The sequence below is a fragment of the Aristolochia californica genome, unplaced genomic scaffold (assembly GCF_029961685.1).
Source record: "Aristolochia californica isolate CCGP_79_NKW_82.1479 unplaced genomic scaffold, dmAriCali1.0.hap1 SCAF_8, whole genome shotgun sequence".
NCBI lineage: Eukaryota > Viridiplantae > Streptophyta > Magnoliopsida > Piperales > Aristolochiaceae > Aristolochia > Aristolochia californica.
The window spans coordinates 32,721,916-32,747,146 of record NW_027182279.1 but is presented as its reverse complement, the minus strand read 5'-3'; the positions used below and the strand labels follow the sequence as shown (position 1 = coordinate 32,747,146).

The following is a 25,231-nucleotide window of genomic DNA, read 5'->3' as shown; positions in this document are numbered from 1 at the left end:
CTAGCTGGTAGATGAGTTATAAAACAAAATGTTGAGAGTCATAGACAAGCTTAGATGGTAGTATTGTAAATATCTTATGTTTATTATCTTTTCTTCACTCTCTCTAGGTATTGAGAGCACAATAAAAGCCTTTTTTTTTTATGAACAGAGTTTATGCAAGGGGAGAGACACATGTGGCAAGACATTCATTTTTCCACGAGTGTGACACTTCATCTTATTCAAATATCTTACTCATTTGAAATAATGCCACCATTTCCTTTAAGGAACAACCTTCCTATGATGCCACGTGTTGCCCATGTGTCACCACCCTTACTTGGGTGGAGCTTTCCTGGTAAATATGTCATTCATGCGTCAACTCCTACTTTGGTGATGCTTAGGTAGTGTCTCCTTTAATCTGATCTTAGTCATGACCCATACAATAACCTAACCGCCGATTGGGCTTTTTAATGTGTGCCAAAATCTCTTTTTAGTGTGTGCCAAAATCTCCAAGTTTTGGCTATGACCTTTAATCAATTGATGATCCAGTTCCTTTAATCTTGGTATTTAATCAATGTCAATAATATAATCCATTAATCGGGGTTCTAATATTGATGGTTAAATTTATATAACTAAAAATATAAAAAATTTGTAATAGGATACTGTAATTCCCACTCATCGAATAAGTCCTACTTTGAAACCCAATAAGCTGCTGTAGTTATTTTTAATTATTGTGTTACGGGCAAACGATGCCTTGGACACTGAAGCACCATTCTCACGTACTCTGGGAGGAGTAGGAATTCGCTTATCTTCTCATTGCTTCCTGCTTGTACTCTACTGCAATTGGTGGTTACTGGGCCAATGGGAGCATCGCGAGTATAAACCCATTCAACAGATTCCGCCAACTGGTATCTTGACTGCATTGAATATATATCGAGGACGAATCTTAGGATTAACGAGCTTGCTGGTGGTCCTCAACCGCCTGAGTTCCTTCCAGATATATGCACAGCATGGAATCTGGTTATAGTATCAATAAAAACAGGCCGCCTTGCCCAGGCTAGTAGCTGGGATTGCACCAAAAATACTCTTAGCTGCAGCCCAGCTCCATTTCAAACTAAAGCCATAGTCCAGCTTGATAAGAAAATGAGCTTTGTCATACAATGATGTAAAAATTCCATCAGATGCCTCTTACATTTTCCTACAGCTTCAGTAACAGCATCGAATAAAATGTTCCTCTTTACATTTCTTTGCACACAATTTCTTACACAATTCATCAATGTAGCCTGCAGAATTACTTTCCTCCCTGTGACTATATTGAGCACCTTACATTCCATGGTGCTTTCAGAAACAACATCAATCACATTTTTCCTATAAAAATAACTATTACAAAAAGTGAACCCAATCAATGATTGTAAAGGGAAAAACCACACTAGCTTGGACTCACTTTCAGATGACCAATGTAAACGAACAGTTTACATAGACAATGGCAGCAACATTCTTCGCTTCCTCTTTCTCGCTAGTCTTACTTGCTTCGTAATTTTCAGGCATACAACCAATAGGGTTGCGATGGATATTAAGCAAAATGCAAGTTGCATGCACCTATAATACAAGGATACTGCTGAGAAAACAAGGAAAGCAAGAATAATGAGCTCCCATATCACCGAAACCACCACATCTACCCTGCATACCAAGAAGCCCAAATAAGAACGTAATGTACAAATATGAAAAAACTATCTGTCATGTGAACAATAGAATGTTTGCAAAAACTTTTGGAAGATTCAAGAAAAATGCAACATGAGCCACGTTACTGGAAAAATATGGCTGACTACATAGCATTGAAAAAACAAATAAATTCATTTGGCCACCTAACACATGTACTTTAAAGGCTTGTAACGGCATAAAATTTTCAACATTCACAAGGAATGATAGTCTTCTTCCCATTCTAGTTTCTATTTGGCACTCTTATTAGGGAGCTTAACACCCCAAAGGTTTCAGTAGGGCTGACAAAATAAGGAACTTATCTTACGGATCAGTTGTGCTCTAATAATCAGAGATACCAAAGAAGTTTTTTTGAGTGGGAAAAGTTCCACTTGAGAAACAGGAAGAAAAATTAATGAGTTATAATATTGAGCAATAGGCTACCTAAGTGGCTAGTCATTTTAGGAAGGAACTAGGCTCAATCTAATAGTGGTACTAGAGTTAGATGTGTGTGTGAGCCAAGGTTTAGTTTGTACTCCCTACATTATCTGTGTTGTGGGCTCCATGATGTGGGAGTTTGTCCCCACAAATCAGATCCATTATATGTAAGCCTAGACGGGGAGTACTGAGTATGAAAGAGTCTCACATTGAGATATAAGAAAAAAAGTTAACAAGTTATAAGATTGAACCAAAGGCCTCCCAAGTGGCTAGTCTTTTTGGGATGGAAATGGACTCTTATCTAATAGTACAAGCTTCCCAAGTGGCTAGTCATTTTGAGATGGAACCGGGCTCTATCTAATAGTATTATTATATAGAGTCTAGTTCCATCCCAAAAGAACTAGCCACTTCAGAGGCCTATTGCTCAATCTTACAACTAGTTAACTTTTTTTTTTCCATTTCTCAATGTAGAACTTTTTCCCACACAAGAAGTTTTACAAGAAAGTAACCAACACTTTTTTTGGGACTAATCACAAAAATACTTGGATTTTGTAACTAAGCCTCTACAGCCCCAAATTTCTTAAAACAATGCAAATGCCACCACAAATTCTCTTGCTAGATGAAAGATAATCTCAAAGTAACAATGCATGAAACTAGTAAGGATTAAGCTAAGATTTTAAAGTAAAAGCACAAGTACTTTGCTGTTTGGAGAGTAGCTTTCAAATGCCCAAATTCAATCCCCAAAACCCATTTCAAAGTATAAGTGTTTGGGAGAGTGGTTGTTTTTGCCTCAGGAGTTGAGAAAGAGTTTGAGGCAAAAGTAACTCAAATAAAGAAGTTCTCCATCTTCATAATTTGAGTAATTAAGTTTGGAAATCTCAATGAAATCTCTTTTTCTTCTTTTGGAAATTCAACTTCTTTGGCCTGGGCATTAGCATGGTTAGCTGAACGGATGCTTCCAGTGGCTTTTTCTCTCCTGGCCATTCGATGGTCTCAGTTTGATCTGTTAGCCTTCATAAATCACTCCTCTTTTCTTCAGTCCAATCATTTGGCCTCCATAAATCGCTCCTCTTTCTTCAATTCTCATGTCTGGTCATACGAGGGAAGTCCGGTCAGACAATCTTATTTGCATTGCCTTGTTTCCCTCTTTTATCATCTGCCTCTTCTAGGTTAGTCCTTCGCACATATATACGAACAGTCTTCAACAATGGACTTTCCGTCTTTAGACGGTCTTGTCATGCTTATTGTGCTAAGCTCACTTGTCCAATCGGATTGTGTGCTTTCAAGCATGAGCTACTTGTTTCCCTTTTTTTATGGGCAGCTCGGAAGAACCAAGGTCAATCTAATAGATAGACTACCAGAATTTCCTTTGGGCTTTTTGAGCTACAAAGCATTCTTAATGTACATCATTTCCTTTGGGCTTTTTGAAATGGTGACCAAAGAGCATCTCGTACATGGTCAAAATAGCTTTGACATTAACAATATTATCTTTGCTGCCATCGTAGAAGCATATAGTATCATCCACATATTGGAGAATGGGGGTGTTGAGGGGAGAAGTGTCTGTGTCCCTAAAGATCCAACCATTTTGGTGAACCGTAATGATAGGACTGTTAATGGCTTCCACAACTAAGTTGAAAAGGAGGGAGCAAATTGGATCTCCCTGTTTGAGACCCCTCATAGCTCGAAAGTAGACTTAGGTAGTGCCACTTATGAGGATGGAGTATCTTGCAGAGGTAATGCAGCTGGCAATCCATTGTCTCCAGGTATTATGAGAGCCCATCTTGGTGAGAATCTTGTCTAAGAAAGTCCAATTGACACAATTAAAGGCTTTTTTGAGATTGAGCTTGAGGATAATCTTGGGAAAGGTGCCGCTGGAAAATAGTGGATGAGCTCACAGGCAAACATCATGGAGTTGAGGATTCATTACCCTTTAACGAAGGCAATTGCTATGGACAGACCAGGTTGCCGATGACTTTGTGAAGCTAGTTGGTGAGCACTTAGGTGATTAATTTGAAGGCATTATATATGAGGCTGATTGGGCGATTATTCGGCAAGCTTCGAGGTGCCCTCGATCCTAGGGCTGAGACAAATGAAGGAGGCTCCAATGGAGCTGTTGGTGAGGCCGAACTTGTGGAAGCTAAATATGGCCAACACATCATTTTTTATCGTTCATCATTCCCCAATTAGATTTGTAAAATTTTGCACCAAACCCATTGGAGCCACCCAATGCCTTTGTCATTTGGCAAAGACTTAGGGTAACTTCAATTCTTTGACTGAGAAGGTGGCATCCAAGGAATCAGCTTGATAGGGTTGGAGAGATTGGAAGGTAAGGTTGGAGGAAATAGGTACGAAGGGATGGTCCTTGCAAAGATTGGAAAAGTGGTTGATTACTGCACTGATGATCTATTAGGTTTGGAGATATGGGGGGTCATTGATGCCTAGAGAGTTGATGGCATTCTGTCTTCTCCTTGCAAAGAAGACGGAGTGGAAAAAGAAAGTGTTCACGTCTCCTTCTTGGAGCTACAGGAAGCGAATGCAGTGTTTCCATCAGATAAAATCATGTTGCCCCAGGTCTTCAAAGGCAGCTAGGAGGTTGGTGCAGTGGAGAGACTGACTAAAACGTAAGGCCTTTCATTGTTCCTCCAAATCCAGCTCATGCAACTAGTTGAGGATAATGGTGCGTTCGCAGCCTCCTTCCTACACTTCTCTGCAACCCAAGCTTTAATATTTTGCTTTAGAAGCTTAAGTTTCAGTAAAAAGGCCAGCATAGAAGGCCCACTTGTGGGAATATCATGCCAAGTGTTCACTAACCATCCACCAAACATCTCATTGTACACCAAATCCTCTCAAAGCGAAAGGGAGAGGAGCCCATAAGATACCCCCAGAATCCAAAAGGATTGGGTGGATGTTTAAAGTTGGTTTAAGTAAGAGGCAACAAGTAGAATTTGGGAAAAGGCTAAACCAAGTGGGAGTGGCAAGGTACCTACCGTATTTGGATAAAATAGTTGGAGGTTGATAGCTTGTCCAATTGAACTGACCACCGTGTAGTGGCAAGTCCTCTAGGCAACAGTCATCAATCAACTCTTCAAATTTCGACACAGTAGTTGGTACGACTAGAACCCAGGGCTTTTTCATGAGGGTAGCGGATAGTACGAAAGTCACCCCCAAGAAGCCAAGGTTCGCTCCCAGAGTTGATGCGTTGTTTTAATACTTACCGTAACTCATTTCAACTGTTGTGAGAGGGAGGGAGGGGGCATAAACTCCGCAAAAGGCCCAGCTACTGTGACCATTGACATGTTGGCAATTGATTGAAAACTCCCAGTGGGTAATGTTGTGTTGTTAGGTGATTAGGATCCTAGGCGAGGAGGATGCCAATGGCGTTGATCATTGTCCAATCCTAGCGCTAACGACTTAGTAAATCAAAATGATACAGTCAATCATCTGAACCATTTTGGTTTCTTGAAGAATGAGTATCTAAGGTTTAGGAAGAGGGATCAAATCACGGATGATGGCCATTCATTGGTCAACATTGCTATCATTGGGGTACGCATTCAAGAAGACGATTTGCATACCTTTGGGATCTACAAGAGTCATTTCAGTCGACTTGCTGTACAAATATTCTCGTGAGAGATGATCTCCCAACTGCAGGTGAGCAATGGTGTCAAGGCTTGGGATAAGTTAGCTGGTATAGGGATCAAGCAATCAGGAGTGATTGCGATCCGTTCAATGATTTTCTACCCAATGATGCAATCACTGGATGCTCTTGAGGGCAGCTGTAGGGTCAAAGTGATGCACCCGAGGAGGTGTGACAGCACTAAAATCCTAGGGAGGGATCTAAGGCTGCAAGCAGCCACCCATAGAGGTATGCTCCTGATGACCATTTCTCAGGATGGTAACCAGGCTGTCACCTACTCCCAGTTTTGAATTTCAAATGGCTGTAAGGCATCAGATAAGCCTGTCGAGCATCACTTCTGTTGCAAACCTCATTAGCGGTACCCTGACCATGGTTTGATTCCTCACACCAGGTTCAACAATTCAACTCAGAAACTCAGTTGCAACTAAGAAATCCAAGGCTGTTTCAATGAGCTGATTCATCAACTCTGATGTGGCCAGTGTCATTGTCTTGCCTGGTCATGGCCATCGTTAAGTCACCATTACTGTCATGGTGGTCGTTTCCGCACCTAATACACTCGATGTGAATGATGAGGAACTCTCCTTCAACTTCAATGGTGATGTCTTTCAGGTAGAAGGTTGAAGGGGTATTTTCACGTACAATATCCTAAGAATATTTGGAAAATCAACAAAATTTTTTTAAAAAAACTATAATATTACAAATCAACCAATAGAATCATCCTGTAGTGAACTGTAAAATCATATGTTACCATAAATTCTCTAAAATTAGTAAAAAATAATCGAATTCTGAAAATCCATTTAACCGAGATGTGCTAATTCTATTCATACCATATGTGATGCACATGGCAACAAAAACCATGCAACACAAATCAAAGAGAGGCACGTGCAACTACAGTATCAAACACGCTATTGTGATGCGAAACTCACTACTATAATGTGAAACCAGCAATCACAACACAACTTTTTATCGCAGTGCAAAACTTGCTACAGCAGTAAGATGTTACTGTAGTATGGTGCTACCACAATGTTTGACCACCTAGCACAATATCGTGCTAGTGTAAAATTAACTACCATAGTGTCAAACCAGCGACTGCAATGTGAAATTGTTAAGCTCCCTTACCATGGATCGAGTCACCTGACGATCTCTTCTTGGTTCCAGATTGGAAGATGTCCTTGAGGAAGGCTTGGGATTTTTGGAACGCCCTATTGCTGAGGATAACCAAGCTTTCGAAGGAAGCTTGCACCTTGGACCTCGTTGGGAGAGAGAATCTGATCTCTGAACTAAAACTATTGATCAATGCTTAATTTCATTCCAGTGCCTGTCCTCCATATAAGATAGGATTAGGGTAGACGTACACAGCCAAGTCAAGAAAAAGGCCCACTAAACTAAAATAAATTACATCTAAACCTGCAAGTGCATAAACCTGGAAATTACATAATTTAACCCCTGCGTCTACTAAATTACTCTCGATGCTATGGAGTCCATAACATCACCACCCCTCCTGGAGAAAGAGCTTGTCCTCAAACTCAAAGTTGGGGTAGAGTGCACGGAATGCGTCTAACGGTTCCCAGGAGGCTTCAACAGGGTCCGTCTCAGCCCAATAGACTAAAATTTCCCATGCGCCATGGACTCAGCAAGCTTGCAAAACATGAGCTGGAGTGGGCAGAACACAACTATCCTCTAACGGCGGCAAGGGGGTGTGCAACATAGGCGAGTCGCCCTGGAATGGCTTCAACAGTGAGACATAGAAGACATCATGAATTTTGGCATCCGGGGGAAGTTTCAACCGATAAGCCATGCTGCCAATTCGATCCAAAATCTGGAATGGCCCATAGAATTTTGGTGAAAGTTTGTGACGTTTGGAGGTTGTAAGGGAAAATTGGCAGTAATGTTGAAGAGCAAAGGTCCTTTTTTGTCTCTGAGTTCTCTCTTCACAATGATCTCAATCATGAATTTCAAGAAATTATGTACAACGAATCCATTCACTAGAAACAACGGCCCTGGTTCCGTTGGCTGACTGATAGAGATGAAAACAATAAATTTTTCCACTCCATTGCCTCAACTAGAAGGAGACCTAATGTTAAGGTGAATATGGATAGACTCTCAATCTCTAATGCCCTTGTTAAGTTTTTCACAGATCTATACACAGAGGAATAGTACAATCGGCCTATTTGAACCAACTCCAATACCACTGTATCAACAACCAGGCTGCCGCCAGACTTGAACTCCCCTTCACCTCCACCGAAATTGACTACGCCACTCTCGAGATGCCGACAGATCGCACCCCAAGGCCGGATGGCTTCAATAACTTCCAATAGTGCGGAATTACTCATCGAGCCTTAAACACCTTCTACATTACCTTGATCCCAAAGAAGATCAACACCGAGCACCCTCAAGATTTCAAGCAATCGGCCTTACTAGCAGTACCTACAAGATTATCGCTCATGTATTGGCCAATCGCCTTCGATGTGTACTCCCGTAGATTATCCACCCCTGCCAGAGCACCTTCATCAAAAGCCGAAACATCCCCGACTCTACAATGGCAGCCCATGAATTTCTCGACTCCTTCAAGCGCCCCAATCTCCCTAAAATTGCCATCAAACAGGATTTCGAGAAAGCCTTTGACAAAGTCAACTGGAAATTACTTGACCATCTATTTGATTAAATGGCCTTCAACACTCGCTGGCGCTTTTGGATGTGTAGTTGTATCTCTACTGCATCCTACTCCATCCTAGTTAATGGCATATCCTGTGGCCGCTTCTATGGCACCCAGGGGATCAAACAAGGTGACCCCTTATCACCCTTCTTATTCACCATCATTGTCAAGTACCTTTCCGCTATGGTCCGGCATGCCAAATATATTGGTTGGCTCACCCCCATTTCAGACGACGTCAACCAAGACATTGTCATTCTTCAATACACTAATGACACCATTCTTTTCGGAGAAGGCACTATGGAACAAACTATTCATTTAATAGCCCTGCTAAACCTCTTTGAACTCTCTTCCAGCCAAAAAGTTAGTTGGGCCCAATCCACTATCTTGGGCTATAATGTAGATCAAAATGCTCTCCACTCCATGGCTGATTACCTCGACTGCAAAATCGCCAACCTTCTTCGCACTTATCTTGGCCTACCTCTGACTCATGGCACTCCGAACAAGCACTGCTGGCTCCTAGTGATTGAACGAATGGAAGGTAGACTAGCCACCTAGCGGGGCAAACTCCTTTCGAAGGCAGGCAAACTCACCCTTATTAAGTCATGCCACCATGGGATTCCTAGCTACTTCATATCCTTACTCCATTGTCCTGCTACTGTCAAAAATCATTTTGAATTCCTCAAACGCAGTTTTCTCTGGGAAGGACCCAATGGTCAAAGGAAATATCATCTTGTGAAATGGTCAAACATCTGTAAGCCTATGTTTCTTGATGGGCTTAGCATCAGAAGCATCGCAAGCAACAACGCTGCATACTTACTCAAAAGGATTTGGCGCTTCAATACCCACCCTACATTGATTTGGAGAGCCTTGGTCACTGCCAAAGCTGGCAAGCGGGATGGCTAGTGGCTGGAAGGAGGCTATAACTATAAGCTATCACCAATTTGGAGGAACATCTCCTTCCTCCTTCCCAAATTATCAAATGTTGTTAAGTGCTTCCCTAGAAATGGGCTTCAAATCAAATTCTGGACAGATTGGTGGTTGGGTGATAAATCGTTGAACAAAAATTTCAACTCCATTTCGAGCCTCTCCAACCTCCTTCCAGCCTCAATCACTGAAATCTGGCAAAGCTCTGGTAGACGAAATTTTCAACTTCATGGAGCCCTCACTAATACTAAAGCCTTGGTGGCTTCAAACCTACTCTCCAGCCTCGCTAATGTCAAAATCATAAACCATATTCCAGACATTCTTATTTGGACTCCTTGCTTCAAAGGCTCCTTCACTGCTGCTTCTGCCTATAATCACACTCAAGGCCTTAGCATCACCTAGCCTCGCCACCTAGCTGCGCTGGCCTGGTCTCTCATTGGCCCCCCTCTAGCTAAATTCTTCATTTGGTGCGCCTGCAAAAACAAAGTCCTCACCTCTGATGCCTTGATTAGAAGTGGGACCCATGTCCCTGACCCATCTTGCCCCTTCTACCAAAGGACTCTGGAATTTGCCACTCACGTCTTACTTCACTGCCATTTTGCCCAATCTATTTGTGCCAACATTTTAAATAGAATCGGCAAGCAATTTTGTGTTCCCCATACTCTTTCATCCATAATCAAGTCCATCATCAGCTCTCGCCTCCCTAAGCTTGGCAAAATGTTAATCTCCAGTTGTGCAAGTTACATTCCTTGGGCACTCTGGAATGAGAAAAACAACAAGAAAGTCCAGTTCAAATCCTCCACTGTCTCTGTGCATGTTGAGCACATTGCTGGCAAGGTCTCCACCTGGCTCCTCAAGCAGAAAGAATTCCTCCACCTTAGCAACTTTAATTTTTGTGGGAATTGGCACTTGGTTGCAACTATGGCAGGACCCTCACATCCTCCAAACATGAGTGTCTGATCTCCTCCTTCTCCTAGTCACCTCAAGTTGAACTTCAATGGCAGCACCTTTGGTTGTCCTGGGCCTACCGGTTTTGGCAGAGTAATTCATGATGACAACAACAGCCTCCTCTCATTCGTCGATCCTTTGGGTATATCAAACTCCACCTCCGCATAACTTGCCGGGCTGCTTCATGGACTTATAAACTTTTGGGACCGTTTCTCGGGTCCCCTTATAATTGAAAGGGACTCCAAAGTTGTCATTGATTGTTGTGCCAAATTCAAGACCCTCCCCCTCTGGCGGCACTGGGATGTCTTCCTAGATATTTGTATCGTTTCCTCCTCCTTCAATTGTACTTGGGTGCATGCCCCATGCACCCATATCCGCCAATCACCTTGTGGACTTCAATGCTAAATGGGGATCTTCCCTCCTAACCCTTATTGTGGAGGGCAGCCGCACCTTATAGGTTATATTTTTCCTCTCTTTTCCCTTATAAAACTCAGACATTCTATCAGAAAAAAAGGATAGAAGGAAAGAACAGTTCATAGACTTAGCAAGTTGACTAACAGACAACAAATTTAAAGGGAATTTGGGAACAAGTAATGCAGACTGAGGTGATAGGAAATAAGTAGGAGTAACATTTCCCACTCCTTGTACTAGTGAAACTAACCCATCAGTAAGATTGACATGTTTAATGAGCAAGGACTCATTTAAGTCAGAAAATAATAAAGACACACCTGACTTGTGTTTAGTAGCTCCTAAATCAAATACCCAAGACGGGGAATGACACATAGTGAATGCAAGCATACCTATGGGAGGAGAAGTATGAGCCAAGGATGCAGAGGGGGAAGTAATGGAGAGTTGTGCCATATGCTAAGCAATCTGTTGTTGTTGCTGAATTAGTTCTTGCATGTCATCTGTGGCTCCAAGTGTGACAGGTGTTGTAACATCAGGTACATGAGCGGTACTATCATGTATAGTAGAATTTTCCCATGTTGGTTTTCCAAACTTTATCTAGCATCTATCAGAGTAATGATTAGTACATCCACAATGAACACACTTTCTTTCAGATTTTCTAGGCCTCATCGGCCTAAGCTGTTTGTACCTCTACCTCTACCAGTCCTTGTGCCTCCCCTAGACGAATCAGTGGAACCAGACGCAGCAGTTGATGTATTAAGAGTCGTTGCTTCACCCATTTTTGCATTATTTCCTACTTTTGGCCTCATTAACCTATTCAAGGTAGTGGAGAGCTTAGGAATGAGGACATGCACCTTTTTGCTATCAAATTCAGCACCCAAACCATCAAGGAACTTTGCCACTAAAAGTTGATTTTATTGTTTCCTGAGTTCCCGTTCATCCATAGTAAATGGATGATAAACATTAATCTCTTGTACCCTTGAAAGAACTGTAGTACTCTATCACTATCTTGTTGCCTCTTTTCAAGCCAAAAATCAATATATAACTCATACACCCATCAAAGATGGTTTTCCTGAGCATATAAAGAATCTAGAGAGAACCACGTAGCTTTGGCAATCACAAAATTCATAACTGATTCTGAAGAGAAGAATCTATTGTTGACAATCCAAGTCATAACTTGACTATCTTCTACTTCTCAATCATCATCAAGGGGGATAGGAGGATCATCCCTAATAAACTTCAGCTTTTTTCTGCTTTTTAAATACATCCTAACAGATTTGGCCCAATTGAGATAATTATCACCATTCAATTTTTCAAATGTAATAGTAATAATGTTTTTTTTTTTAGAGGATGTGTGAATGTATGTAAAAAGAAAAATTACATACCTAGAAGCTAAAAAGACATTTCCTCCACAACAAGATGTTGAAGGGTAACGGCTTTTTTCGCTTGAGCATCGGCTAAGTGATTAGCAGATCTTGGAACATGTTTCCAAGTGCATTGTAAACCAGAAGTTAAATTACAAATTTCATCAAAAATCTCCCAATGATGCCAAAGAGGTTTTGATGGCTTGGAGCATCAGTTTATAATGACTTGAGAATCCCCTTCAACCAAGAGAGCACCCTCCTTTTTTTGTTTGAAGAGCTTCAGTCCGTTGAACAAACCATGCAATTCCGCACAAGTAGAGTTAGATACTCTAATTGGACCCGCATAAGTGAAGAGAAGATTCGCTTGATCATCGTGAATTACTCCGCCAAAACCAGCTGGCCCTGGACACCCGAGAGCACTGCCATCAAAATTGAGTTTAAAGTGTCCAGGAGGAGGTTTGGTCCATTCAACCATAATAGGAACCTTCGATGGAAAAGACATACCTGCAAAATTGAGTAATAATGTTCTTCCCATCAGAACTAAAAACCTCTTTAGATGGAGTATATACATCACTAAAATCAGCCATAATACATGTATAGAAACATAAACCAGATGAGTTGTACCTTCCAAAAGTTTTTTTATGATCAGCCTAGGAGGGCCCCACCAAGCAGAATTAAGGTTAGGACAATTACTGTGATGTGCACACTTCAAAAGTCACAGATTATAGCATAAACTTCAAATTCCAGATCAAATAACCAAAATGTCAACAACTAGGATTGATGTCAGAATAGACTTGGGATGATGCCAGCACGGGTAGAATGAGAGTTGGCGCACATCCCAAGACAAGCATAAGAAAACCCTTTTGGGGCAGTTTAAAACATAAAGAACTATCCTGGGAATAGTAGAACCAGTAACCCTAGGGTTATGGCAAAGAAAAAAGAATAAAAATTTGGATTTTTTCCAACTAATGGTCCAAAAATATAAGGAGATCCTTCTTTTATGTAAAAGTTGGCTTCAACGGATGAAAAAGGTTAACAAAAAACCTTCCCAGCAGTGATCTACTGCTCTAATACCATGCAAGAAGTAACGAGAGAGAGAGATGAGAGAGAATGAGAGAAGAATAAAGAGTGGAGGAGAAAGCTCTAAAATTGAGCTGCGTTAGGGATCGTGCATGACCCCCAACCTATTTATTTAAGTGGCTCTAACAAAATTATAATAATGTCCCTCACTTAAGTGAAACCCTAGTCTTCTTATATCTCCCATTCTACATGTCCTATATACATGAAACTTGGACCATAGACATAATTCAACATAAGGAAGAAGATTACATCAAGATATGAGAGTGAGGGTAAGGTGAACTGACCAAAATGCCCTTGCACTCGTTTTTCAACAAACTTCATCATCTCTTCCTTTATATTCATAGTTGTCTCACCTTCAGCTGTACTATTAGATCCACATATTTCTAGAGTAGCCTGGTTTGCCATACTGGTTTACCAAATTAAACCTAGAATCTATCAAAGAAATGATATGTGAGTCCGTAGTGGATGCACCATCAATTCCCATGGGCTCAACCTCAATATCCTCCCTCTTGCTGTCTACTTTCATCACCCTCATGCCCTCTAGAGGCCTATGGAAAGTTGACATTCATGGACAAATATCAGTCTTAGTCGTTGTCTCTACACCTGACGAAACTGTAGGTTTTTCCAGTAACAGATGGGTATACATATCCTCATATGAATGATCACCTTAGTTGGCTAACATGCTAGCCTGTTTGACTTATAATTTGAACTATGAGAATGAATCAAGCTAAACAGGACGTTTCCCTCCTACAGCTTGTTGTGGAGGAAGGCCACTTTAGCTAGGTATTGTATTCTCTCTCTTTTTGCAATATATTGTTATGGTCCCTAGCCATGGATCTAGTAACTCGGCGAGTTGAATATGAATCCAGCACTGTTTGAGGGTTTCTTATCACGTTTTTGTGAAAAGAACTCTCTTATACTTCTCCTTTCACGTTAGGATTGAAAAGGATTTTGCTTTTCTCAATTATAGATGCCACCAGCAAATTAAAGGACTGTTTAAGCACTCAGATATGAAACCCCTCTTTTATGATTCACGTCAAGAGGGTTTTACTTGCTGTAATGACTAAAGAACAACCCCTTCCCCTTTACTGAATTCATTCCCCTTGAAAAGGAGTTTCCTTTTTCTTAATTATGAACGAACCCAGCTAGTCAAGGAAGCTCCTTGAGGCCCCAACGTGGAACCCCCTTTCTTATGGCTCACGTCAAGGTAGGGTTTCCAATTTCATGCAGCACTGGTTCTTTACGTAAAAGAGAAACATAAATCTAATCTCAATGCTTGAAATAAGATTAGCAAATACCTCTGGACGTCAACACCCAACTAGCAACAAGAACTCGTCCTCCTTCGTGGGTAGACTCACGTCAAGACCTCTCCTTCTCTGGAATTTTCGTGAAAGAGATGATCTTCTCTTGCAGCTCGGAAGAGAAAGGTAATTCCTCTTTCTTTTCCTTCCAAGATCTCCTCAAAGACTCCCCAATGGATGCAGCAAACCCCCAAGAGAGTTCACGCCAAGAACCCTAGAATAGGGAGCCTAGAAGGAACCTAAATTACCCTAGTTTATGCTAATTCCGAACTTGCTTTATTTCTCCATCCTTACCCCTTAAATAGGGTCATTAACATCAACATAGGTTAGGGTTATAAAACCCAATTCTACCCCTACCTTTAAGTCTTATTACAAATCAATAAAATTCAAAATTAAAAGCAACATAAATAATAAAAGTAAAGTAGATGACTCAGTGTTATTGAGTCCATAACATCTATTCACACCTTTCTTTCAAAAAAAACTATCAGAATGAAGGAATCGAGCAAAACACAAGTCTTCCAATTTCTACTGGCTTCCTTCTCATCCCCAGTGATTGGATGGTAAACCTTAGTTTCCCGTTCAGTCATGTCCATCTGGCCCATAAACAATGTGTTTATTTCCTATCTGCATAGAGAGGAATTTAGAGTATAACTCAAATACTCGAGAGAGGTTCCTATCCTGAGAGACTCAAATACTCTAGATAGGTTCCTATATTGAGAGGTGTCTTTTAGAGTGTGTCTCATATCTCTTTCGTTGCATCACAAAATGGCTTCTAACTAAATGCTTATACAAGAGGACTTCAAATATTTTTTTAATGAAATGTGATTTTATTAAGAGAACAAAAAGGAGGAGAACAAGAGGGCTTCAAATATTCGCTAATGATGTCATGATAAGTGCATTATCTTTCATCTACTTGGCTGCAAGCAAGAGTTGGAGAAGGAGCCTTGATATAGGACTTAGTTTGATAAGGAAAACCTTACAGCCCTACCACAAAACAACTAATTTTAACTATTTAATTTGATGGTATCAACCTGGACACAAGTAACTAGTTTCCCTTCAGTTTCAGACCATGAGTGGATGAAATCAACTCATTAGAATTGAATGACAACATTTTTCACCACACAAGATTCCAAACAAGTCACTCCAAATCACAGATTTAATAACCCAACCAGTCTCAAACTTACCACCTTACAGGTCAGCACACACGAGGCAAAATGCAGTCAATACAGTACAGTAACCACACACAACAGAAGAACTAAAATTCCACAATATGAGGGTCCAACACAAACTCCCTCTAAAACGGTAATTCCAGCAATCTTGTAAAATCCAGCAAAAAATCACAGGATTTCACATTTAAGTCTGTGCAGACTGGATATGAAGCTAGGAAGCCCTCACTTCACACTGGGACACTTAAACAGACATTCATGCCCTGAAAGACCACTAACACCATCAACCAGTGCGCTGTTGCAATAGAAAGAGAGAGGCTAAAAACTGTAGGACCTCTCACTAGAACACAATCAAGTCTTTCTTACAGAGAAAGGCAATTGCAGAACAAAGGAAGAAAAGAATGCATGAAAAAATCTTACTAGGGCCTTGAATTTTCCTCTGATACCATGTAGAATTGCAGTCTAGGAAGAAAATGGAAGAGAGAAGAAAAGCAACAGAGATGAGAAGGGAAGCTGCCGCACAAAAGAATAAGAACAGTTAGGAATTGAGTTTGACCCTCTGCCCTCTTTATATTTTCTTAAGAAAATATTCCAAAAGACAGGTATATCCCTCTGAGAGAGTATAATGACTAATCTACCAAACATGAATTGACTAGAGTTACACTGGATTACAATACTTAACAGCTTTTTTACTTGTCCACAATTACTACATATTTAGGTTCTAAAACTGTTCATTGATGTGACCTTCTCTACGGATTTAAAAAAACTTACTACATCATCCATTTGAATCTTACATCTCTTTAATGATTAATGCCTCATGAATTCTCAACAAAGTAAGCTAACAGGAGACTTTGATTTCCATGTGATGGACCCTGAGAGGAGAACTCACAGTCACGAACTCCCTAAGAATGCACTATCATGAATTTCCATAAATTCACTGTCTAGATCATCAAAAATTCGATTTTGGTTAGATTTGCACAAATCAAGACATAGTGTATGTGAAATTTTCTCTGCCTTTAAAATTCTAGGACAAACAATCTGCCCTCAAAACCTACCAATAACCATAAAAATAATAAATAAACACATTGAGAGGTTGAACTTCCAAAATCCATTCGACCTCATAAGGTTACAGAATGGAACAAGACAGGAGAGGGAGATGCCCTCTCCCGCCTCCTGCCCTTCCTTTTTCTGACTGGAAAAGGTGGATCACTTCCCGGTCCCCTTCCATCCCCATCTGTGTTGCCAAGCAGAGATGAGAGGGGACAGAAGGGGGAGAGGGAATGGAGGCCCTCCCACTGCATCCCTCTACCTTTCCAACCAGAAAGTGAAGGCTCTGTTTTTCTATTTCTTCTGTTTATTTTGGGTGCGGGTTGGGGGGAGGTGAGGAAACAAATTCTTATCTCATTCTCTCTAACAATGGATTTTAAAACCCCTAAAGAAAATGCAAATAGAATCCACAAACTTGCAATATCTATGGGTTTTAAAAAACCAATCTCACTAAACTGACATCCCACTTAAATGTAAAATATGCTGGAATAATGACCTTATAAGTCCTCATCCTCTACAAAAAAATAAACAGCTATAAAATAACAAGAACAAATAAGAGAAATCAGTGACATGCTTAAGACTTCATCATTTAAATATATTCACCATCAATTAGCTAGATTAGAGACATCCTCTGCCTCCTTGAGTATTAGCCCTTTTTTTGAAAGGGTTATTAGCAGATTCTATTCAAAAGGAAATTATTTATTTATGGTTATATCCAGTCCTCCGCGAATGATGAGACTGTCAAAGCTCATACTTATGCACTGTTTATGATTTAATCAGTTTTAAGGTCGTAGTAAATGTCATCCCTTGTTGTCACTTCACTCCAAGTTGAAAATTTAATCAGATGTTCAAATTGAAACCGTTAATTATCATCAACTAGTGGTCCCAAATGTGTGGGTTTTGGTCAAAAGAATCGTCAAAACCACTACACACCAAGACAGGCGCTGTCGAATTCCATGATTGATTTCAACGTCTCTGAGAAAACCCGTAACAGAACCAAACACGGTTAGTACATATGAGCCTCCAAAAGAGAAATCGGAAACCCTAGATTGTGTGATCCTTAGTGCATCACCTTGGAACTAAACAAAGGCCAAGTGCAAGACTCTAAAGACAGTAACAACAGCAACACGTTAATTCCAGACCAAATTTACTAGAAAAAAAAAAGAGAGAAACTCAAAAATGCGATCTAAAAGCATGCTTTGATACATAAAGCATAAATCATGGATTTAGATTTTCGAGCCAATACTATGAGCAAATGATGTTAAAAACAGAAAGACCCAAACGAAACGTATCATTTCCTCCATACCTTGAAGAATTGAGATTTGCAGTAGAGGAAAAAAATGAAAGAGAAGCCCACTCGTATTTAGACCGAATCTGATACTCCCTTAACTGCTCCGCCAAATTCGAACGCGTAATCATTTCTTCCGTTCCTCACTTTCTTCACCAGCGGTCTGAAAGCCGAATTCCCTCCACGTTTAGTCTTATTCCAAACTCTCAATTATTTCACGTAGAGTGGATTTCGAAAAATTGGAGCCGAAAACGAAGAACAGAGACGCGTTTGAAATTTCCAACCATGTCGTCAATTTCTTATGACGTACTTCGGTAACTCAGCGAGGAAGCTAATTACAAGTCGAAACTACTAAATTACCCTCTACTGGCTGATAATTAGAAGTGCGAAGTCAGATTCTATTATATAGGCTGGGCGTTACGGGAACCCGATACATATCGGGTTTCGGAAGCTATACGCTCTGTACCACCCTGCCAGTGACTCAAAATCAGTTGCACTCCGTCCATTATGCATTACGAAGCCTGTAACGTCAGCCCGAGGCAAATTAGACGGCTTTATGCCGGCCATAAAATATATGCTACGAAATGGTACAAGTAGTAAATATGGAAGACACTGGGCCATTGGAAGTGGTATTTATATTTTTTTTTCCTTCTTATTGTGTTTTTAAAGACATTAAGACAAAACAGGTGATTGGTGGTAATTATTAGAGATGAAGTCTCTACTACTTGGATACTCAAATCATCTCAATTGTGACTTCATTAAGTCAAAATATAGTACAATGGGATAATAGGTTATAATATCCTTGTTTTTTTATGTTCTAAAGTTTCACCATTAAAGTCTCTTACTAGTTTGCATGGTGAATTTATGAATTGGGAAAAACACCATATGGATATTTCTTCACCTTTACTTGGCAAAAGAGCTTCAAGTCTCTTTTCTTTAGTTCATTTAGATGTTTGGAGAACAACTCATGTTCCAAACATAACTCAGTCCGAGTGTTTTATTATCTTTGTGGATGATTGTACTCATGTAACATAGCTTTATTTATTGAAAGACAAATCTGAAGTACTTTCCATATTTGATTCATTTTACACTGTGATTTAAATACATTTTTCACAAAAAGGTGTAAGTTTTTTGTTTAGATAATGCAAAAGAATATGTCTTCTTAGTTTCAATCTACGTGACAAAAAGGGAATTATTCATCAGACATTTTGTGCATATCCTCTGCAATAAAATGGTGTATATGAAAGGAAGAACAAACATCTCTTGAAGGTTACTCGAACAATTGTGTTATCAATGAATTTTTCACAATTTTATTGGCATTATGCTATTCTCACTATTTGTTTCCTCATTAGTAAAATTCCCTCAAAATGTACTTCAACACATAACCTTTTTTCACAATTGTTCTCAGCATTCTCACCATTTCCATTATGCCCTCATATGTTTGGGTGTGTATGTTTTGTTCATAACATATCTTTTATCCAAAAAAAATTCATTTCATGAGATGTGAAGTGTATTTTTCTTGGATACTCAAAAAAATCATAAATTTTATGTGCGTTATTCTGTATTTATTCATAAAACCTTTATTTTAGGCATACATCACATTTTTTTAGGATCAATCTTTTTTATTCTAGCAAGTCATCTCATAGATGTATTTCTTTCATAGGGATGTCAAGGCCATTGATTCCACTAGATTAGCATATTTCACAACCATCTATTGAGAAAAATCCAAATTCAATCTTAGAAGACTGCTCTCCTACTCCTACAACCAACCAATCAATTGTGCCATCAAGTGATAATCTTAAGGCAAGCCCTTCACCATCTTCTCCACTTGTTTTTGGTCCTCTTTATGACAATCGACCTATTGATATTCGCAAAGGAACCAGATCCTGTGTTCAAAAACAACCTTCCACATCTCACCCTATTGCCAATTTCTTTGCACTCATATGTTATCCTCAAGTTGTTGTTCTTTTTATAGTTGTATCCAATTTCTATTCCTAATGCTAATGAAGAGGCCTTGAAAGGTCTTAGGTGGAGAACTGTCATAGAAGAAGAAATGGTTGTCATGTATGACAATAACACTTGGGAATTGACATATTTCTTTCACAAAAGAAAATTGTGGGTTATTGACGGTTCTTTACTTTGGAACAACACAATCCAAATGATATTATTGCTCGATATAAAGCACAACTAATTGCAAGGGCTAGTCTTAGTTCTATGGTATTAATTACAAGAAAACCTTTTTATTAGTGGCCAAATTGAATTTGGTATGTGTTCTTATCTTTCTTGTGCAAACTGTAAGTAGTTTATTTCTAAATTTGATATCAAGAACACTTTTCTTAATGGTGACTTGTGTGAGGAAGTTTATTGACCTAGGTTGATTCCCATCAATATTTTGATGATAACAAAACTTAATCAAACTAATGATTGCAAACTAAGCATTTCAGATGATTTGGCTTCAAGAGATACAATTTCAACGGTCTTTGCAAATAAACCGACAAACTCATCTCATGACCTCAAGCTGAAAGAAGTGTCAAATTATCTACAAAAAATACCTATAAGAAGTTTGAAGACTTGAAGACTAGAGTCAAGACAAGTATAAACATCTCAAAAACTCTAGCAATGTATGAGAACAATCAATCAACCTTCAATCCAAAGGTATATAAGAAGTTTTGGAGCTTTAGGACAAAATCTTGCAAAATTATGTTTAGGTGATGCATTTAATGGTTAAAACTTGCTAGAACGCCTTATGATAAATGTTATAATGTTTAAAAGCCTTTTTGGAATACTAGCAATTTGTATGATCGATCATACTACAGGTCATAATCAGTCATCTATAGCGCAGTCTGACAAGTGTTAAAGAATATGTATTAAAGAATCTTACATCTCTCTCATGGAAAGAAGTCTCACATAACCAAAATTAATATGGTAGAGTTGTACAGGAGTCTCAGAGGATGAGGTCTCACAAAAGAGGTTCAATTTAAAGATATTTTAGCTATGTTAATTTTCTATTCATATTCAGTTGTTTAATTGTTCTAGGAGTTATCTTTTAGTGTTTGATTTGAGTGTAATTGGAACATGGGTAGTTTAATTGTAATATAATTCTATTCATTTCCTCTATTATAAATAGAACCTTATTGTACTCAGTTATAATCAAGTCAATGAATTATTTTTTCTTTATAAATTCAACATGGTATGAAAACAAGTTCTGCGAGTTGACTTAGTCAACTCACAGAGACGATAAAATACTAATTTATGTGTGATCCTTAAATTTTTAGTTTTTATTATTTAATCTTTTAGATTAGTCCTTTTATGTGTTTCAATTGGAGTTTCCAGTTTTCTGTTACCTAAATTTTTCTGCAATGTAGCTTTCCTCCGGTCTTTGTTGCTTGATGTCCTCTTAGTTTGTCATCTTATTATCGTTGCTTCTACGCTGGTGGTTAGTACTCTACTTCTTCTTTCTACTTTAATGATCATCTCTTTCTACTTTACGGTTTCCTGGGTCCATGTTGTTTTGCTGAATCTCTCAAATCCACACCTCAAAGCAGATCAATCCATGATGTTTTGTTGCAAATCCCTCATAAGCGTCGGTTCTTTGTGGATTGTTCATGTTCAACCTTGATCGGATGCCAAAATCAGTTTTTGTTTATGAATCTTAGCAGCGTATGTACATGTGAGTGGTGGTGTAAAAACAGAACCTTCAAGATAATTTTCAATGATGTATTCTTCTCCGTCTAGGAGGCTATTTATAATACATTACAAGTCGATTTTGGGATCAATTTAGATCCTAAAATCAAGGGATAAAATCAAGAATACAATCAAGGGATTAGAGAAAACAATCATCCTATACAGTTTTCTCTGATCATTCTATACCAACTATACAGTTCAACACTCCCCCTCAAGTTGGTGCATAGATATCGGTCATGCCCAACTTGTCAATTATACCATGAAATGCTTTCCCTGATACTGCCTTCGTGATCATATCAGTCATCTGGCTCTCAGATTGAATAAAGGGGAATTTTATAATCTTTGCAATGAGGTTCTCCTTGATGAAATGACGATCAACTTCAACATGTTTAGTGTGATCATGTTGAACCGGATTTTGTGCAATTGCGATGGCTGCCTTGTTATCACTGTGAAGATTCATAGGTTTGTCATATTCACCCCTAAGTCCCTTAGTATATTCCTTATCCATAACAACTCGCATACACCATGAGCCATACCTCGAAATTCAGCTTTAGCACTTGATCTTGATACTACCTTCTGTTTTTTGCTTTTCCAAGTGACAAGATTCCCTTCCACAAAAGTAAAGTAACCCGACGTGGATCTTCTGGTTGTCTGATCACCTACCCAATCAGAATTTGTGTATCCATCAATATTAGACATACCATTTTTTTAGAATAACAACCCTTTTCCTGGAGCACTCTTTAGATATCTCAAGATCCGATAGACTGCTTCCATATGTTCTTCACTTGGTGCATGCATGAACTAACTCACAACGCTCACTGCATATGCTACATCGGGCCTTGTGTGTGATAGGTAGATTAATCTTCCAACTAATCGCTGATAACACCCTTTGTCTGCTGGGGTTTGATCTGGGAAAATTTTGAGCTTATGATTCATTTCCATGGGCATCTCTATTGGTTTACAATCAAGCATTCCTGTTTCGGTTAGAAAATCCAACACATATTTTCGCTGTGAAAGGAAGACTCCATGTTTTGATCTTGCAACTTCAATTCCCAAAAAATATTTAAATTGTCTGAGGTCCTTCATTTCGAATTTAGTCGCTAAATACTCCTGTAAAGCTTGCATTTCACATGGGTCATCTCATGTCACGACCATATCATCAACATATACAATTAAAGTTGTTACTTTTCCTTCTTTGTGTTTGATAAACAAAGTATGATCTGAGTTACTTTGCTTATATCCATACTCCTTCATTGTAGCCGAAAATCTCCCAAACCATACTCTAGGTGACTGTTTAAGCCCATATAATGACTTCTTCAATTTACAAACTTCACCTTGACATAAAGAACCACTTTTAACTCCGGGTGGTAGCTCCATGTAGACTTCTTCTTCTAAGTCTCCATTGAGGAAGACATTTTTAACATCAAACTATTTTAGAGGCCAGTCTCGATTTGCCGCTATAGATATAAGAATGCGAATTGTGTTGATCTTAACTACAGGTGCAAAAGTATCTTGATACTCTATCCCATATCTTTGCATATATCCCTTTGCAACTAGCCGAGCTTTATATCTGTCAATACTTCCATCCTATTTGAGTTTCAATGTGAACACCCATCGATATCCAACTGTATTTACTCCATTAGGTTGGGGAACAAGTTCCCAAGTGGCATTCTTTTGTAGAGCCTCCATCTCTTCATTCATCGCCTTTTTCCATTTTGGATCAGCTAATGCATCCTGCACATTACTAGGAATAAAAACCCTGAACAATTGATCAATAGTAAATGCATACGATTTAGTCAACCTATGGGAGGACACATAGTTGTTGATTGAGTATTTGGTCTTGGCTTCAAGATTAGGTTCATACCATTTTTTTGGAACTCCCCTATTTAATCTTTGTGGATATCTAGGAGTTATATTTTCTATAGGAACACATGTTTCAATAGGTTCATCAAACACATGATTTGTATTTACCTGAGGAGGAACATTCTGGGTTGATTCTTCAGTTGATGGTGCAGACGGAGGCATCTCTGAGGATTCTTCAGGAGCAATTAATGATTCACTCTCAGCTTCACGGTTGGGAGCATAATCTTGTTGCACATCACGATAACCTGGTTGGTTAAAAAATTCATTCACCGCTTCTAACTCAACACCTCCACTATTCTCTTGTTTATTAAACAAGTCATTCACCGCTTCTAACTCAATAAACTCAGCCCCTCCGCTATTCTCTTCACTTGAGCTCTCCCCCTGAAGAGAATTATGAGAGACTCCCCCTGAGTAATAAGGTTTTAATTCATGGAAAGAAGCATCTAGAGTTACATGGAGCTTTCGGGTATGTGAATCATAGCACTGATATCCTTTTTGAAAATCAGAATAGTCAACAAAAACACATCGTTTGGCACACAGATCAAGTTTATTTCGCAAGACTTTTGGGATATGAACATATACAGTACACCCAAAAACCCAGGGTTCAAGATTCGGAAGATGGGGAATGGAAATTAGGGAGTGCAATTTTTTTTGAGGAGTTTGAAAGTTTATAACTCGATAAGATGTTCGATTGATAAGGTAAGCAGTAGATTTGACAGCTTCGCCCCAATAAAATTGAGGCATGTTCATGCCAAAGAGAGAGGCACGCACTACTTCCAAAAGTTGTCTATTCTTCCTCTCTGCCAATCCATTTTGTTGGGGAGTATAAGTGCATAAGGTCTGATGACGAATTCCATGATTGTTCAGAAAATTACTAAGAGAAGCATCGACAAACTCAGTACCATTGTCAGATTGCAAAACATGAAGCTGCTTCTAGTATTGAGTGTGTACCATTTAGTAAAATTTATGAAAAGCTAGACACACGTCACTCTTTTTTATAAGCAGGGATACCCAAGTCATTCTAGTGCATTCATCAATAAAGGTCACAAAATACTGGGCTCGAGAAATAGAGGGAAATTTTGCAGGACCCCAAACATCTGAATGAATAGCCTCAAAAGGTTCAAAACTCTTATTCAAACTCGATAAATAAGAGATACAGTGGCTCTTAGCCAGTTCACAAGTGTCACAATAAAAATCTAAATTATTCAAACCTGAAAAGAGTTGTGGTCGCAATTTCTTAAGATAACCAAAGGAAAGATGACCGAGTCTTCGATGCCATAACCATATAGTTGCTCGAGCACTGTCTTTACTACTAGCTTGATTTACCTGACTGATTTTCGATCCCCTATTCTCTATTAACTCCAAATAGTAGAGTTTGCCCCGTCTAACACCATAACCAAGAATCTTCCCGGTTAGAATATCCTGAAAGACACAATAGGAGGGCCATAAAGTTAAAGTACAAGCAAGAGTTGAAGTAATTTGGCTAACAGACAAAAGATTGTATTCAAGAGATGGAATAACAAGGACAATATCTAATGTAAGATTATTCGACAAGATAACTGATCCTTTCCCAGTAAGAGGAGAGGTGCTACCATTGGTGGTGGAAATAACGGATTAAGGAGAAGTTAGGACATATTTTAACTGACTAGAATCCCTTGTCTAGTGATCAGATGCACCTGTGTCAATAATCCAAGTTCTATTCTTAGAATATGCAGAGAATACTGAAGCTTTACCGATAAAACCTAGATGGGCAACA

The 25,231-nt window shown here is 39.2% G+C and overlaps 1 protein-coding gene across 1 annotated transcript; it reads right to left on the bottom strand.

Annotated features, from left to right (window-relative positions):
• Positions 1–1,165: 1,165 nt before the first annotated feature.
• Positions 1,166–18,274, bottom strand: LOC137939549 (uncharacterized). Its single transcript, XM_068784827.1, has 2 exons — positions 17,947–18,274; positions 1,166–1,656 (listed from the first exon to the last, which is right to left on the bottom strand). The coding sequence occupies exons 1-2, from the start codon at positions 18,057–18,059 to the stop codon at positions 1,449–1,451; spliced, it is 321 nt and encodes a 106-aa protein (XP_068640928.1). The 5' UTR covers positions 18,060–18,274; the 3' UTR covers positions 1,166–1,448.
• Between the last annotated feature and the right edge of the window lie 6,957 nt (positions 18,275–25,231).